The sequence below is a fragment of the Alternaria novae-zelandiae genome (assembly GCF_023758075.1).
Source record: "Alternaria novae-zelandiae strain BMP 2774 chromosome Unknown scaffold_21, whole genome shotgun sequence".
NCBI lineage: Eukaryota > Fungi > Ascomycota > Dothideomycetes > Pleosporales > Pleosporaceae > Alternaria > Alternaria novae-zelandiae.
In genome coordinates this window covers 441,017-455,499 of record NW_026056981.1, presented here as the reverse complement: position 1 = coordinate 455,499, position 14,483 = coordinate 441,017, and the positions used below count along the sequence as shown (strand labels likewise).

At 53.9% G+C, this 14,483-nt stretch overlaps 5 protein-coding genes across 5 annotated transcripts; 3 read left to right on the top strand and 2 right to left on the bottom strand.

Moving 5' to 3' along the window:
• Window positions 1–3,178: 3,178 nt before the first annotated feature.
• Window positions 3,179–4,985, top strand: J4E88_008927 (uncharacterized protein; the record flags this gene model as incomplete). The annotated part of the gene is made up of 2 exons (XM_049402534.1): window positions 3,179–3,514; window positions 3,594–4,985. The coding sequence occupies 2 exons, from the start codon at window positions 3,179–3,181 to the stop codon at window positions 4,983–4,985; spliced, it is 1,728 nt and encodes a 575-aa protein (XP_049251771.1).
• A 338-nt stretch (window positions 4,986–5,323) lies between these two features.
• J4E88_008926 (uncharacterized protein) lies at window positions 5,324–7,561 on the bottom strand (the record flags this gene model as incomplete). The annotated part of the gene is made up of 2 exons (XM_049402533.1): window positions 5,324–7,113; window positions 7,174–7,561. The coding sequence occupies 2 exons, from the start codon at window positions 7,559–7,561 to the stop codon at window positions 5,324–5,326; spliced, it is 2,178 nt and encodes a 725-aa protein (XP_049251770.1).
• An 829-nt stretch (window positions 7,562–8,390) lies between these two features.
• Window positions 8,391–10,187, top strand: SLP1 (Glycosylated integral ER membrane protein; the record flags this gene model as incomplete). The annotated part of the gene is made up of 1 exon (XM_049402532.1): window positions 8,391–10,187. The coding sequence occupies one exon, from the start codon at window positions 8,391–8,393 to the stop codon at window positions 10,185–10,187; it is 1,797 nt and encodes a 598-aa protein (XP_049251769.1).
• A 797-nt stretch (window positions 10,188–10,984) lies between these two features.
• On the top strand, window positions 10,985–11,363 carry J4E88_008924 (uncharacterized protein; the record flags this gene model as incomplete). Its single annotated transcript, XM_049402531.1, has 2 exons — window positions 10,985–11,214; window positions 11,264–11,363. 2 exons carry the CDS (start codon window positions 10,985–10,987, stop codon window positions 11,361–11,363), a joined length of 330 nt encoding a protein of 109 aa, XP_049251768.1.
• A 483-nt stretch (window positions 11,364–11,846) lies between these two features.
• J4E88_008923 (uncharacterized protein) lies at window positions 11,847–12,816 on the bottom strand (the record flags this gene model as incomplete). The annotated part of the gene is made up of 2 exons (XM_049402530.1): window positions 11,847–11,966; window positions 12,031–12,816. The coding sequence occupies 2 exons, from the start codon at window positions 12,814–12,816 to the stop codon at window positions 11,847–11,849; spliced, it is 906 nt and encodes a 301-aa protein (XP_049251767.1).
• Window positions 12,817–14,483: the final 1,667 nt, after the last annotated feature.

Sequence of the window (14,483 nt, the reverse complement as noted above, 5' to 3'; positions counted from 1 at the left end):
GGAAAGATCCGTGGGGAGAGAGTAGAGCTTTAAATGATCATCGTCCGTTGCGTACAAGGGTGTTCGGCAGAAACGTGGTTACTGGTCGTCTACCCTCGGCCCACTAAAAGATACGCTACCAAGATTCCGACTGACGCGTGGAGAAAACTAGATAACGATTTTTTTCCAACATCTTGGCCTTGGCTGGTGTAGCAGTATGCGAGCCTGAGGTGCGGGCGGTAGAGGCGCAAATAAACTGTGGATACGAGGGCGAACCTAACAGGGTCTGTTGGTGGAGCAAGCCATCTTGGGCCAATCTTGGAGAAGAGCGGAGGACGCTTGCAGTCCAACAAGCGCGCTCGGCACAGCATGTCTCTGCTCCTAGCCCGAGGTTACCTCCACATTACGTCATGGGCGCAGGGCTTGGGGTCAGCCTGGGGAAGACGCAGGTGAAACGATTGGTGAACGACGGGTTCGCCAGTCAGCACAGAAGGCTGGACGAAGTTTCTTCGCCGCCTACGCCACCCGCAACCGCCTGTCAAAATCTACGGTACGCATGTCAAGATGATGCAGGAACTTCGTCGTCGACTAGGACACCGGTGTAGGTCAAAGGCACCATCTCGGGCTACATGCCGCCGTGTACGGATAGCGTGCTAATTCCTCCCATAAGGCACGGTTTCAGTCTCAACAAGAGGGCGCTTGACGTCATGCACCGGCGACTCGCGTCCGTCCCCATGCAGGGTCTGACCAACCGTGCGCATGCGGCTCTGCAGCCTTTGCAGCTTGGCCGATGATCTTAACTAATAGAGACTGCAGTTGGTGGAGCTTGAACACGCCATGTGCTGCAACGGTGACGATGGTTGCTGTGATGGTCGATGGTCGGCTGTACTTCCTGGGATGGAGTGCAGCAACGTCGGGCGGCACTGCCGGCCGGGAGACGATTCGACGCACGTGATAGCGGCATCTCTCGAGACATTCAGATTAAGTTGCTATACAGCCGAGGATTTGCCCAGGCTTTCGGGAGCGCACTTGGTTTGCTGACACTCCTCCTACATATTCTCGCCGTGCGGTCGATCAGCTTGGTCGCGCCGTGGATGCTGCTCGGTAGGTGCGGTCGCGCTTTCTGCCATGGCGGGACAAATTGCCAATGCATGCTTGGTAGTCGGGAGAGGCTCGTGTGGAGTTCACAAGCCTAGCGTGGGGATGAGGCTGACATGTGCCCGGGCATTGTCTTGCAGATCTCGGGCCTTCCTGTTTCGGGACATCCGGGCCCATTTCACTGACCCAACTCCCTTCTCGTCACGCAGGCAGGAGTAAACAGCGGCAGCAACACCACCGAAAGCAGTCCTCGCAGCCTACCAAAGTGCTCCATACTGACAAGTCTACCCCAGGACCCAGCTAAACTGCGCCGATCTCTCCAGTACCCCATCAATCCGCCCCAAATTATGCTCCTGCGAGCATTCCACATGCCGGAAAAGACGGCTCCCATATCGTGTGCTAAAACACACCAAACGCCCCAACGACGTGGTAACTCCACATATAACAGCCAACCCCAATTTTATGTCGCTTTCGGGGCCTTCTACACCGCACTCTCGCTCAAGTCCCTGCCAAGCGGCACACACTCCAGTCTGTCACCGGAACCGCCGTCTAATGTCGGGGTCTCCGCTTTATGCAAATGCCGTATTGATAATCACACTGATAATCACACTCCACTTTTCCATCACTCCCCCCAACGCAGGGTCGCTCCAAAATCCGCCAATTACTGTTGAATATGCATCAGCATCGTGACGGACCTCCACCGAGTTGCTGTTTTGATCCCACTTGGTTACCATCGTCGACCCCATTGCCAGGACTCTGGGACTGGGGAAAACGGCGGAGATCAAATTCAAGAACGTTTTGCTACGATCCCTAGCTCTTGCGTCTCGGTTCGATGCGAAGGTCATGGTTGACAGATCCACTGTATTTCAGCCGCATAAAGGCGTCCTACTGCCCCGACTGATTCGACCTCCGACTTGCCATCGGAGCGACTTAGTCAACCCGATCCCAAGACCTGACCTCCGTACCAAGGATGCTGCCAATGTCCGATAAATCCATCCGACGTCCCAAGATAGTGTGGGGATCCCACCATCTCCAGGATCTACTCCTCCTCAACAGTCATGTGTCCCACCATCGCTAAAGTCACCAGGTCCCTCGTGCATTGCCCAGGTCGTCGCCAATGCTAGTCGCAGAACAGCGGGCCCACGGACGGACTAGAGTTGGGTCTGGGGGCCTTTCATCTCTGAAGTCGGTCGTCAGTCGTTTCCCCGTCTATTGAACCGAGGCGGCTCCTCGGTGTAGCTGGCCTGTCTCTTTTTACCCCTGGAAGAACACCCCTTCTGGGTCTACGGATTTCCAAGGTTGCTCGTATTTCCCATTTACTTCATTTTATCTGCGAAGTCCTTTCTTCCTTGACTTTACGCCAGGCCACTTTCTTTGTTCTCGAGATTGCGCGGCAGGAGCATATTCGAGCTGTTTGCTTTTCCAGTGCGACAACGGGTACTTCTGGAGTGGTTAATTTCCGTCCTGCTGTTGAAGTTCTCATACAGTGCTAGCTGGAACTTGCGAGCAAACGAGCTGTAGCACTCTCATCACGAGCGGGCGGTATCTCTGAGGATGTTGAGTTTAGCGGCATATCATTCAGCACCATTCGCGTGGACCACACATGAGGCGCATTCAGACGTGACAGCTCCGTCACAAATGTGACACCGTTGTGATGACCTACCGCAATTGCAAGCGCCACGCCATCCAGTATATTGAATCAAGATGGCTACCATTATATGTATTTTTTATCTGTTGCTGCCGCATTTGTTAATGAGAACAGCTTTAGAGATGGAGTTGGTAGCTCGCCGCACGATGAGGCATGAGCGCACGGATCACGTCATGTGTTAGCGTGTCTTTCGACGCGTCGCCGGCACGTAAGCACTCCACTCCCACGACCTCAACACCGCGACTGGCATATTTCATCTCGCGCGTGGAAGATCCACAGCAATAGCCGTTTGAAGGCTTCGGTCGCACATCATTCTGATTCACCCGGGAGATCCTCGCCCGTAATTGCGCAGCTTCATTGGGCGACTAGGCACAATCGCGCTGCGAACCCTGGGTTTGACCGCTACCCAACGATACCATCTCGGCTTAGTAAACATCATTTGTTCTCATCACCATGGCGCGCAGAATGTCCCCAGAAGAGTACCAGGCGATTGGGCGCAGCTACTATAAGCTGAAACAATACGAGAAAGCCTTGGAAACCTTTTCGAAAGGTATCGAGGCTTGTCCAACCGCGGATCTGTACGATCATCGGGCTGCGACGTACGACAAGCTTGGAAACCTCAACGCCGCCGTCAAAGATGGCAGAGAGATGATCAGGCTGAATAAGAAAGATGTCAAAGGCTACTTACGCACGGCGAGTATTCTGGAGAAGTTGGAAAAACCTGAGACGGCGCTTGGGATTTACAAGTATGGAATGAAGAATGTGCCACCTAGCGACAAGAACTTCAAGGTATGTGATGTATTCTTTGACCTGTTATGAAAACACATCTTCCACTTCGTCTTTTGCATGGATTACTGACTGGCGACAGCTCTTGCAACAACTCCACGACAAGTCCACTCGAAAACTATCACCTGCATCCGCTATCGATCCGTTCACAGTGCTGCCCGCTGAGCTAGCGGAAATGGTACTAGAGTATTGCTCCTTCCGCCACATGGTCAACTGCATGCGCGTCAGCCCGGGATGGAGGGACTATCTCTCCAAGTTACCTAAGCTTTGGATGCATCTCGATCTCTCCGGCGCCCGCCGACCAGTCCCTCGTTCGTTCGTCAATACAGCTTTCAAGCGCTCAGAATACCGAATGACACGCGTCACGATCCATCGCTTCGAACACATGGACGTACTGAAGAATCTTGCGAAAGCAGCGAAGGACCTTACAGAACTAGAGCTCATCTCCTTGCCACACACCATGTCAGCTACATTGATTGATATTGTCAAAAGCGCTCCAAAGCTGAAGAAGTTTACGATACATCCAGAGATCACGCAAGATACTGCAGTGCAGATAATGCATGCGAGGCCTGTACTGGAACACGTGGTGTTCGGCGCCTTGAGGTCCCGCGGGGCCGCCACTAACTGGACAACTTCATTTGGGAATCTCCGCACACTCGGCATGCATTGGTTGTCCCCCGTCTCGACGGTCAATCTCAGTCTACATGACCTCATGGCTCGAACGCCATGCCTTGAATCCTTGGCACTCTCCAACGTACAACATCTTGAGTACCCACAAGGATGGCCCAGAGACGAAGCTCAATTACCACCACTGAAAAGCCTAACGCTGAAGCGGAATAACCTTGAGCAGTTTCCTCTTCTCCCGCCCACGCTACAGCGACTGATCATCGAAGAGGACGGTGGTGGATTGAACCTACAGCAAAGCCTGCCCTTGCATCAGTGCTGTGTCCCAGAGCTCACACACCTAGCCATATCTGGCTTCAAAGGTCTGGAGCCAGAAACACTAGGAAACCTACTAGACATCTGTTTCCACGAAAGTGAAACGGCAACATGCTCAACACGAAAGCCTTTGCAATCGCTAACCCTGCACGGCCTAATCGATAGTATTTCAGATGACATGTTCGGACTTGGGCCTTCTGCACAAATGGAGTCCATATTCGGCTTTTCCCCACGCGTCCTCACGCCCGCGTTGGAGCACTTGGATATTGCCACAACGCTCTGCAATGACGATGAGATAGAGAGACTCCTCATGTACCCGACGGGACTCAAGACAATCGACCTCTCGCATACCCACATTACTGGGGCGTCCATCAAGATGCTGGCAGACAAACTTCCGAAGCTGAAGAGTATCAAGGCGAATCAGTGTGCTAACATCAATGGGCGTGATGCGATTAACTACGCAGAGCGAAAGGGGATCTCAGTGAGTTGTCAGATGGCTGAGCAGAAGGGTGGACGAAGGCTTCGCTACGGATAGTCTGTCATGCGCCTAAGGTTGACGACAGGCATTCTGTTTTGGAAGACCAAGGCGGGGTTAGATCGAAATTCACTATAGAGACACCAGACAACGGTAGCAAAGGGAACAATTCGTAGCATCTATGTAGCGGTATAATCCGGGGTGCAATCATGTAATCGTGAGTGCCATCAAGAGGGGATCATTAGCTAAACTCCAGCGCCAAAGTCCTTGTGCGCCCACGCAATGCATATATCAAACTCCTCCCAATTACCGTTCAAAGTACCAACGCCGCGCCAATATGCTTGTGCAGTAGCAGAGCAAAGGAGAAAGTCGCAAAAAGGGAAAGCTCGACCACTGAATTAGTTGACATCCATGCCATCATCCTCTACTTCGTCTTCTCCGTCGTCCTCGCCTGCCGTGAGGACGCCCGCGCTACCCAAACTGCGTTTACGATTGCTGCCGCCGAAAGAGCGACCGGTGATTTGGCTGAGAAGATCCAGATCCTCTCCCCCAACGATGCGCGCTTCTGGGGTAGCTTCACAGCTGAGCTCGATCAAGCTCGCCGGGCTGAGGCTGCGGTAGCCAGCTGTGCGGACAACCCTTCCAAAGTTCTGCATGCAGAATGTAGCAGCTCGCTGCTTGAGCCAGTCCTCTCCAGCAGTAGCAGCACGCTCCCAGATTATGGCTGCGTGCTCAATGTCGAGCTCCCGACCCAAGCGGTTGACACAAAGTAGTCGGAGACGGGGCATGTCGTAGATGTTGGACATGACAAGCATGCCTGCTACGTCGTTCAGGCTGGGTCCATTCTGAGGGTTTGGCGCAATGCTATCCGTATACAGATAAAACAGGAACGCCCGAACTGCTGAATACGGTTCGGGGATGTGCATCTTTTTAGAGTGAAACTCTGCCATCTGAGCACTCCATAGGCGGGCGAAATGGGGCCAGCGAGCATGGAGAATGAGCTTGTGAACGTGAATCGGCCGCGATACTGGACTCACGGTTGTTGACGAACCGTTGGGATCTGGCACGGCGACATCCACGTAGTCGTCATCATCGGGATCGGCCGTGATGATGAAGTCTGCGCCGCTACCGCTCTCGGGTGGTTGATCGAAAGTTAGAGAAAGATCCGCACCAATACCGGTCAGGTGCGAAGAAACATTCGCATCGGAAGAAGGCATCATCTTTGAGCGCGTATCGGAGGCCAGCTCGTTGCCCAGGATGCCATATTTCCGAAGGTCGATGGCGAGGACATCACTTAGATACTCGCCGTTGTGGTTCCCGTCATTCGCCGACTCGATCGGGCTGCCTAGAAGCCAGGCATGTGTTCCTTCGGGATTGGTCGTGCAGTAATGCCAGCGGTAGTTGGGGCTGTAAAGGTCCTTCCCGTCGGCGAGCTTCTGCCATCGCAATGTGTCTAGCTCCAGACTGGACAAACTTGTCTCGCAGCTCAGCTCTGCCGGGGTGACGAAATCGAGCATGCAACCGGATGAAAAGATGTGGAAATGCGTGCCCGCCGCTTGAGATGGTAGGTTCGGACTGGAGTGAAATTTGAGAGATGAGATGGAGCCAGGCGCAACGTAGGGTGAGCGACTTGAACCCATGCCATGATATGACTGGACGCTCGAGTTTGCAGTATAACCACTACTTCCGGTCGCAAGTTGACCAGACGCTGGTACAGGGTAGCGATGTCGGGACGAGATGAGTTGCCGGTCGCCTGTTCCATACTTCATGGCGTGATCGAACTCTGGGCTGCCGCGGAGATCGAGCCACCAGATCTCATTGCTCTTCTCCATCTCGTCGTTAATACCACCAAAGATCCAGATGCGACCGTTCCAGATCCAGCTGGCGTGATCGTAACGAGGAACGAACCTCCATGTCCGGGACCAGGTCCACGTCTTGAGGTCGAGATAGCAGATGTCGTCTAGTACACTGTCGTGCCCTGTCTGACCACCGCTGATGTATAGCTTATCGTCGTATATGACGGCCGAATGACGAGCGCGACCGCGAGGTATTGGGCCATGGAGTTCGGGCTGCGTCCAGTGGGCGGTCTTCAGGTCGAATACGATGACGTCGGCGAGGTGTTGACGGTGCTCATTCTCACCACCGAAGACGAGCAATTTGCTGCCCTGCCAGAGACATGCGGTATGTCCTAAAGCGTTTGGTTAGTTGCGACGGAAGTAGCATTGGTGATAGAGCGGTGAGCACGTACCCATTCGTACGCCCGGAATGTCCCCGTAGTTGTCGACCAGATTCCATTGTCGAGTGACGAGGTTGAGGCGAAGGACGTGGTTGTACACCTCGTCGGTATACTGGTCGAAGCCTCCAAAGGCGTATATCTGATCATCGCCGACATAAGTGACAGAGGCATTGACCAGGCAGGCGGGCTTGGCGCCGATTGTCGAAATCATTTTCGGTTTGTAGCCTTCGACGGCTGATCTGCGGCTCCGGACGGGGCTCGCAGACATGAGGAAAGTGTTGTTGGCAGAGCTGGCGGATCCCGGCGTGTTCGAGTGCGAGTGGCTGGGCGAGGGTGTAGAGGTGACGGCGGGGTTGAGGATGTTGGACGGGAAAGCGGATCGAGCGGATGTTTGTGCCATGGATAGTGAACGGTGAATAGCGTGGTCTGGTTCGTGGTAGCAGCCCCGGTGGGCAGAAGTGGCCTTTGTCTAGGCTGGGAGAATGTTTGACGGAGGAAGTTGAGTTGGCTGGCCGTGCATATTGCCGCCCCTCACCGCCCGAGCCTGGAAAGCGGAAGCGCCGACCCACGACGACTCAGCCCTGTGCCCGACACGGACAGCGCGAGCCACTCCGAGACTTGGCCACTGGACAGCTGCAGCAGATTAATGCACCACGGCAGATGCTACAATATGTGATTAGTGAGTGGCTGTGCGATGTTGCTGGACTGAGAGACTGCTGAAGTGCGTCGCAGCCTGGCACCAGAGTAGACGCTATAAAGCCATCGCCATCATGGATGCAGCGGTAAAAGCAAGGCCATGCAGGCGGCGGCATCGACACGACGACGATGCATGCGGCTTCACAAACCGGATAGACTACGATGCCGGCGAGGGTCGAGCACCGTCATGTGATGTCATGCGTCCTGGTCGTCCGGCCAGCCTCGCGCAGGGTCCCGTCCTCGTTACCTGGTCAACGCAAGCGTAAACAAAGGATACTTAAACGCCCCCATACCTGCCACTCTGCATATCCACTACCACGCACTCTACCATCCGCACTGCCCTGCATCTTCTTCTCCAGAGCGCGAATCACTCAATTACTTTCGAATCAATACTTCACAGCATCGATTACAGCATTGTCTAATACTAATCCTTACACCATATAGCAGAAACCAGCCCACATACTGTATGCCACCACGTCCTATGTACTAAGAATCCAACTAACCCTAGTCCAGTGGGAGACTAGCTAGCAGTCATGGCAAGCACCGCAGTCTGCGTGACTCCGGTCAAGAAGCGCTCTGCCGTCTTCAACACCCGCACCGCCGGCGGTCGGATGCCACTGACGCCCTCTCCCCGCACCCCGCGCACCCAGACTCCCGATGTGCAGGCACACGAGTCCATCCATGGCAACGACTTCAAGTCGCGCATCCAGCGCTCCGTCACCAAGACGACGCGCGACTCCCCCAAGTCCAACATTGCTCGCTCCCACACACACACTCCTCGCCGGTTAGAACTCGGTGTCTCTGAATGGGCCCTCACTGGATCCGGTACCACTGCCGCCACCAAGGCCAAGAAGGAGAAGAAGGAGGCGGCTGCCATCCGTGCTCGCCCTACCAAGACGCGCATTGCCTACAACGCGGCCGACCGCTTCATCCCCAACCGGACGGCAAGCGAGGCTATCCGCAGCGTCGGTGCCAGCAAGCTCGACGCTGAACAGCGCCCCAAGTCAAGCTCCAAGAAGGAGGGCTCGACCGTGCTTGCCAACGCCGCAAGTGCTTTCGATCTCGGTGGCCGTGGTTCAGAGGAGGATGTCACATTGTCCCTCGAGGGCCTGAGCCTTGAGGACGAGGAGGAGGAGAGCCGATCACGCTCCAAGCCAGCTCCCAGCCAAGCTGCATACCAGTCCACACTTGCCTCAGCATGTGGCATCAACACAAACACTCGCATTCTTGCCTTCAAGCCTGCGCCGCCCGAGTCGTCCAAGCCCATCGACCTTCGCTCCCAGTACAACCGTCCTCTCAAGCCCAGCAGCAGCGTCAACGCACAGAGCCGCCGTCGCATCCCGTCAGCACCCGAGCGCGTCCTTGATGCTCCCGGTCTTGTCGATGACTACTACCTCAACCTTCTCGACTGGTCCTCCGGCAACCAGGTCGCTATCGGTCTTGAGCGCTCAGTCTACGTCTGGTCAGCTGACTCCGGGTCGGTCGCTTCTCTCCTCGAGTGCCCCGCCGATACCTACATCTCTTCCGTCAAGTGGTCCGGCGATGGTGCCTACGTTGGTGTCGGTCTCGGCACGGGTGAGGTCCAGATCTGGGACGTTGAGGAGCAGACCAAGCTGCGTAGCATGTTCGGTCACGAGACCCGCGTTGGTGTTATGGGATGGAACAAGCACATCCTCTCCACCGGTGCCCGTTCCGGCCTTGTCTACAACCATGACGTCCGCGTCGCTCAACACAAGATCGCCGAGCTCGTCTCGCACACTGGAGAGGTCTGCGGTCTTGAGTGGCGCGCCGATGGTGCCCAGCTTGCCACTGGTGCCAACGACAACATGGTCAACATCTGGGATGCGCGCGCGCTCGCTGCTCCCAAGTTCACCAAGACCAACCACCGCGCTGCCGTCAAGGCCGTCTCATGGTGCCCATGGCAATCCAACCTGCTTGCCACCGGCGGTGGTTCCAACGACCGTCAGATCTACTTCTGGAACACCACCACCGGTGCCCGCATCAACCACATCCCCACTGACTCCCAAGTCACCAGCCTTCGCTGGAGCACCCACTACAAGGAGATTGTCAGCACTGGTGGCTTCCCCGACAACAGCCTGAGCATCTGGAGCTACCCCTCCGGTGTCAAGAACATGGAGGTCCCCGCTCACGAGTCTCGTGTCCTTCACAGCTGCCTCAGCCCTGATGGTCAGATGCTCGCCACCGCTGCTGCCGACGAGTCTCTCAAGTTCTGGAAGATCTTCGAGAAGAAGCCCGGTCAGCCTTCCGTTGCCGCCGCCGGCTCTGCTTCCATGAAGCCCAGTGCGACTAAGCAGATGACTATCCGCTAAGTTTCTGCATTCGACAACGAAGGAGCTCGTATCACATAGATATGGGTTGGAGCATTAGGCTCAAGAAGCATCACAAGTGTCTAGCACGGACATCAACTACCGGCTTGCGCAATGGAGCTGGTATCATTCATCCGACTCTACGCGCAACGGTAAGTTGGTAAGTAATCACATCTCGTATTTGGGTATGTGACGCGATCCTCTCCCTCATTCACAGGGAAAGGAATCTCCACATCTATCCTCGGAACATCTGTCAAGCGTACAACTGGGTCTCATCATGGCTTTTTTGTCCATTCAGCAAGCGAGGCGTCTCGGAAGCATTGCAAGGCGTTGAAATTAAATAACTGGCTTTTCGAGCGTCCCATGGACAACGAAGTTCATGATATTTACGAACATTGGGAAGAGACGGACTCGGTCTATTGTCTTTCGAGGGAGTTTTTGTATTTGTACATTCACCGCGCCTTGATGCGCTTGGGATTGGGACATTTGGGGGCTTGGGAAGGCGTTCGATCTTGGATAAAATGGAAACATTACAACATATGATCGTTTCATGACTTTGCCTTGTCTGGTGACTTCCCATGTCTCTGCAGAATGCGTAGATAATTCAGTTGAATCATCTGATCATCTCAGCGGCCGAACTATTCTTCGATAAGACGAGTCGTATAACTTCACATACCTATCGAGCTCTTCTGCCTCACCTTTCACTCTGGGGTCGAATTGGTACTTCACGTATATAAGCGTTTCCCTACATCTCCATCCCTTGTCAACCCAACGAACAACGATCCAATCCAACCAACATAATGAGCTACGAACATCCACTACCCATGCCAGGCGCATGGCCATCAGACGACACAAACCCCACCTCCCCTCTAACCTTCACCCTCTCCAACTTCATCTCCGCCGCCGGCATCGCCCAAACCTACATCGAAACCACGCTCCAGCAATCCAAATCCCTAGTCTGGCTCTCCGAAATCATGACAAACATGACGCTGTTCACCTACGCCGAGGAACTCGTTGAGAAATCAGTGGCGTATGTTACTTACATCGCTCCCTACATCGGTTTCTATTCAGAAGACCAGTTCCCGCCTCCGCTGGCCGATGGGGTCATACTGTCTTATACTTTGGAGGAAGTGGGGTTACTTCGGGCGATACTACGGTATTCGCGGGAAACTGGATTAGATGACAACGCCGTTATGACGCTGCAGACTTTCAAAGAAGGCATGGAGATGTACCGGCTCACAAAGAGTATACAGGGGCTGGTTGCATCCTATATTGAGTTTGGGAATACGAATGAACCACCGCGGGTCTCGGAGACAATTGAGGTGTTTACCCCTGCTTATGTGGATTCTCTGGCTACCGTTGACGTCAAGACGGCGATACGAGATGATGTCCGTTGTCCGTTTTGCTGGGGTACTTTTGGTGAGGGGGAGGATGGGTGTAGGGGGATTATCAAGCAGGTGGGGTGCTGTGGGAAGCGGTTTGGAAGGGATTGTCTTATTGAGGCTATGTTAGGGAGTCTGCTTTGTCCGAATTGTAGGAGAGAGTTTGCGGTTAGGCGCGTTGAAGATGGAGAGAGTGTTTAGTATGTATGCCGATAGCAAGGATGACCATGTAAAATGCTTGCGGTGTCTTAAAACACACGCTTCTCACGACCGTTTGTCTTCATTTCCAGTATCTAATCCACTCATTTTCCAGATCCGTCATGCTGTCCTGGAGGATGGCCGCTTGCATCGCCTTCTCATTTGCTTTCGCCATCTCCACGTTTGTTATGCCCCAATCAATCTGCATAGATGTTAGTCATCATCGTAGCCTCTCACGGCGACATGCCAGCCGATTCAGTACTCACCGGCGGTGCGCTCCAGCCACTGACAGCCCACTGCGTACTGCGGATTCTGGCCTGCGACTGCGCCACGATCATCTGATTCCTGTGCATTCTCTCCTGCGCTTTCAACTGCCCAATTTCCTGCTTCATACGCCGAAGCTGAATCTCAATTTCTTGCATCTTGTTGTTCCGCGCCATGAGCTTTTGGCGGAAGGTGGCGATGTCGTTTGTACGACTTGCGTCTGTGAAGTAGGATTGAAGACGCGGGGAGAATAGATCACACAGGAAGCCTCCGGTTTTTGCCTCTTGCTCCTCAAGCTGCGCGAGGATCGCTGGTTGGGGTGACTGAGAGTAGAGAGGTTCGATGTGTCTAACGTAGCACTCTTCGCAGGCGGTGAACTCTGGAACCACAGAAGGAAAGCTGTATTGCTTTTGGCCTGAGACCAATTTCCCTTGTTGACAGGCAGGGACCGGACCCCATTTTTTGACGAAATCGATCAGTGGTGTGATATCTCGTGTCTTCGTTTCAAGAGTACTTTGCGCAACGGCGGCCATCTGATCAACAATCTCAACACACCGCTGTTGGCCATTTCCCTGCGTCATTAGATCGCAGGTAGCGAGAAGCCTTTGCCCGTTCGCAATGGGTGCAAATATGCGCTTCAGGCAGGGAAAGAGGACGTTTATGTGCGCCACGCAGAATGAACAGGCCGTCATCTCTTCGACCAGCGACCCGGTCTTTGGGTCTTGTAGACAGTACCACGTCCTAATCACTTCGGGCCTTCCTCCACTCTTGACCACTGGATCCTCCATGTTGAAGTTTGGGCAGATGCCATCCCTGTCAGGATCAATGCTACTGATTTCGCCCAGTAAGCTCAAATCAGGTTGTCCCATTTGGAACAACCACATATAGGCTAGTCTCACCCACAGGAACGAGAAATCGCAGACAACAGACATCTTAGCTGGTTTGGCGGGACCGGCAGATATGAAGGACCCATAGCGAGTGTTGCGGAAGGATGTGTTGTAGCAATCCGGACAAATGTCGAAGTTGGGGATGGCCCTTGGCGATTTGATTTGCAGCCAGTCATTATGACCTTGCGTGAAGTTTGATCGTTTGCACAATCCAAGGGCTGGGGGTTGTTTAGTCTGCGGGGTTGCTGATTCTGAGGATGGTCGGGGTGGAAGGGGTGGGGGCCGAACGAGAGGCATGACTCGTGCAGGAAGTCACCTTGGTGACTCGAGTATTGTGAGAGCGACTAGTAGGAGATTCGATTGTGAAAGAGAGACTTTTTTACTGAGGAAGACAGCTCACGTTCTTTGCTGTGAGCGCGAATACCTCTAGGCTACAAGGTGACTGGTCTGCCGAGGCTTCCAGCTGAAGAGGCTGAAAGTATCGTCCGAATACGATACCGGTGAAAGCTCGCCCCGCAACGAGCGCCCGAATGAGGCCATGAAAGCGCCACGCACGTCGGACCTTCTCGATGCGTTGCGTATCAAATTGTATTGTGCATCGTTGAAGCGAAAGGATCGACAGGCTGCGGCCCATCGGGCTGAGATGGAAAGTATGGTTATCGATAGCAGTCCATGGCCCTAAGTAGTCAGCAAGTATCGCAGCAATGTATACCAGGCGTAGACAGCATTGACTGTAAATCTAGTGACTTTGCGCGAAAGTGATGGCTTGAAGAGTGGTGGAAGATGCAAGATCTCGACAACAGGTGTCTGAGCCGAGCGGCTGGTAACACGGCCTCGTTGGCTAACATCTCGCTTCCCCTTCACCCATTATCAAGAGTGTAAACGGCTAGGCAACTCTAGCTCGAGAAGACTTGTGCCAGATCATATACATTAGACGAGCATACACTGCCGACGTCGCAATCAGTGAAAAACCAGTCTTGCTGATTGTACATGGTTTGCATTACCATGCAGCTGGCAAAACAAGTGGCAGAAAGATGGTACGTCTCTTTGTACGAAGTTTGTAGTCGTTGGATGTAACTTTGACGCACATGCAGTAGACCCAATCGTTGATTTAGATCATGTAGCGGGAGATGTCATCAGTCCACGAGTTTTATCAATGTGCTGTCGCGTTTGCTGTAGCTAGGAGTAAACCCAACGAATCTGTGTAGCGGCAGGTATGTTTTCCCTATCGTTGTATGTAGCGTACACTCGTATGTGAGAGCATGTGCGTCGCAGTCGCATAAGCGAATGTTGACCGGGGCTTATTACGACATCTGGCACCGTCAGGCGAGACATGTTGTGTGTACACTCGTTGGTGATGGTCAGAGGCGTGCGGTCATGTTGTCCAAGATGTGGTGCAACATTGAGCCTCCTTGTTGCCGCACAGCGTCAGTCGTACAGGGCTGTACATTCATTTTGTTTGCCCAAGGCAGACTGTGACAAATCGTGTGTTTGACTCTGAGGCGTTGGCATGCTCGTTTAAGGCTGACGTGCGCCCGAAAGCACCTCATGGGTTGCAGAAGCGCCCG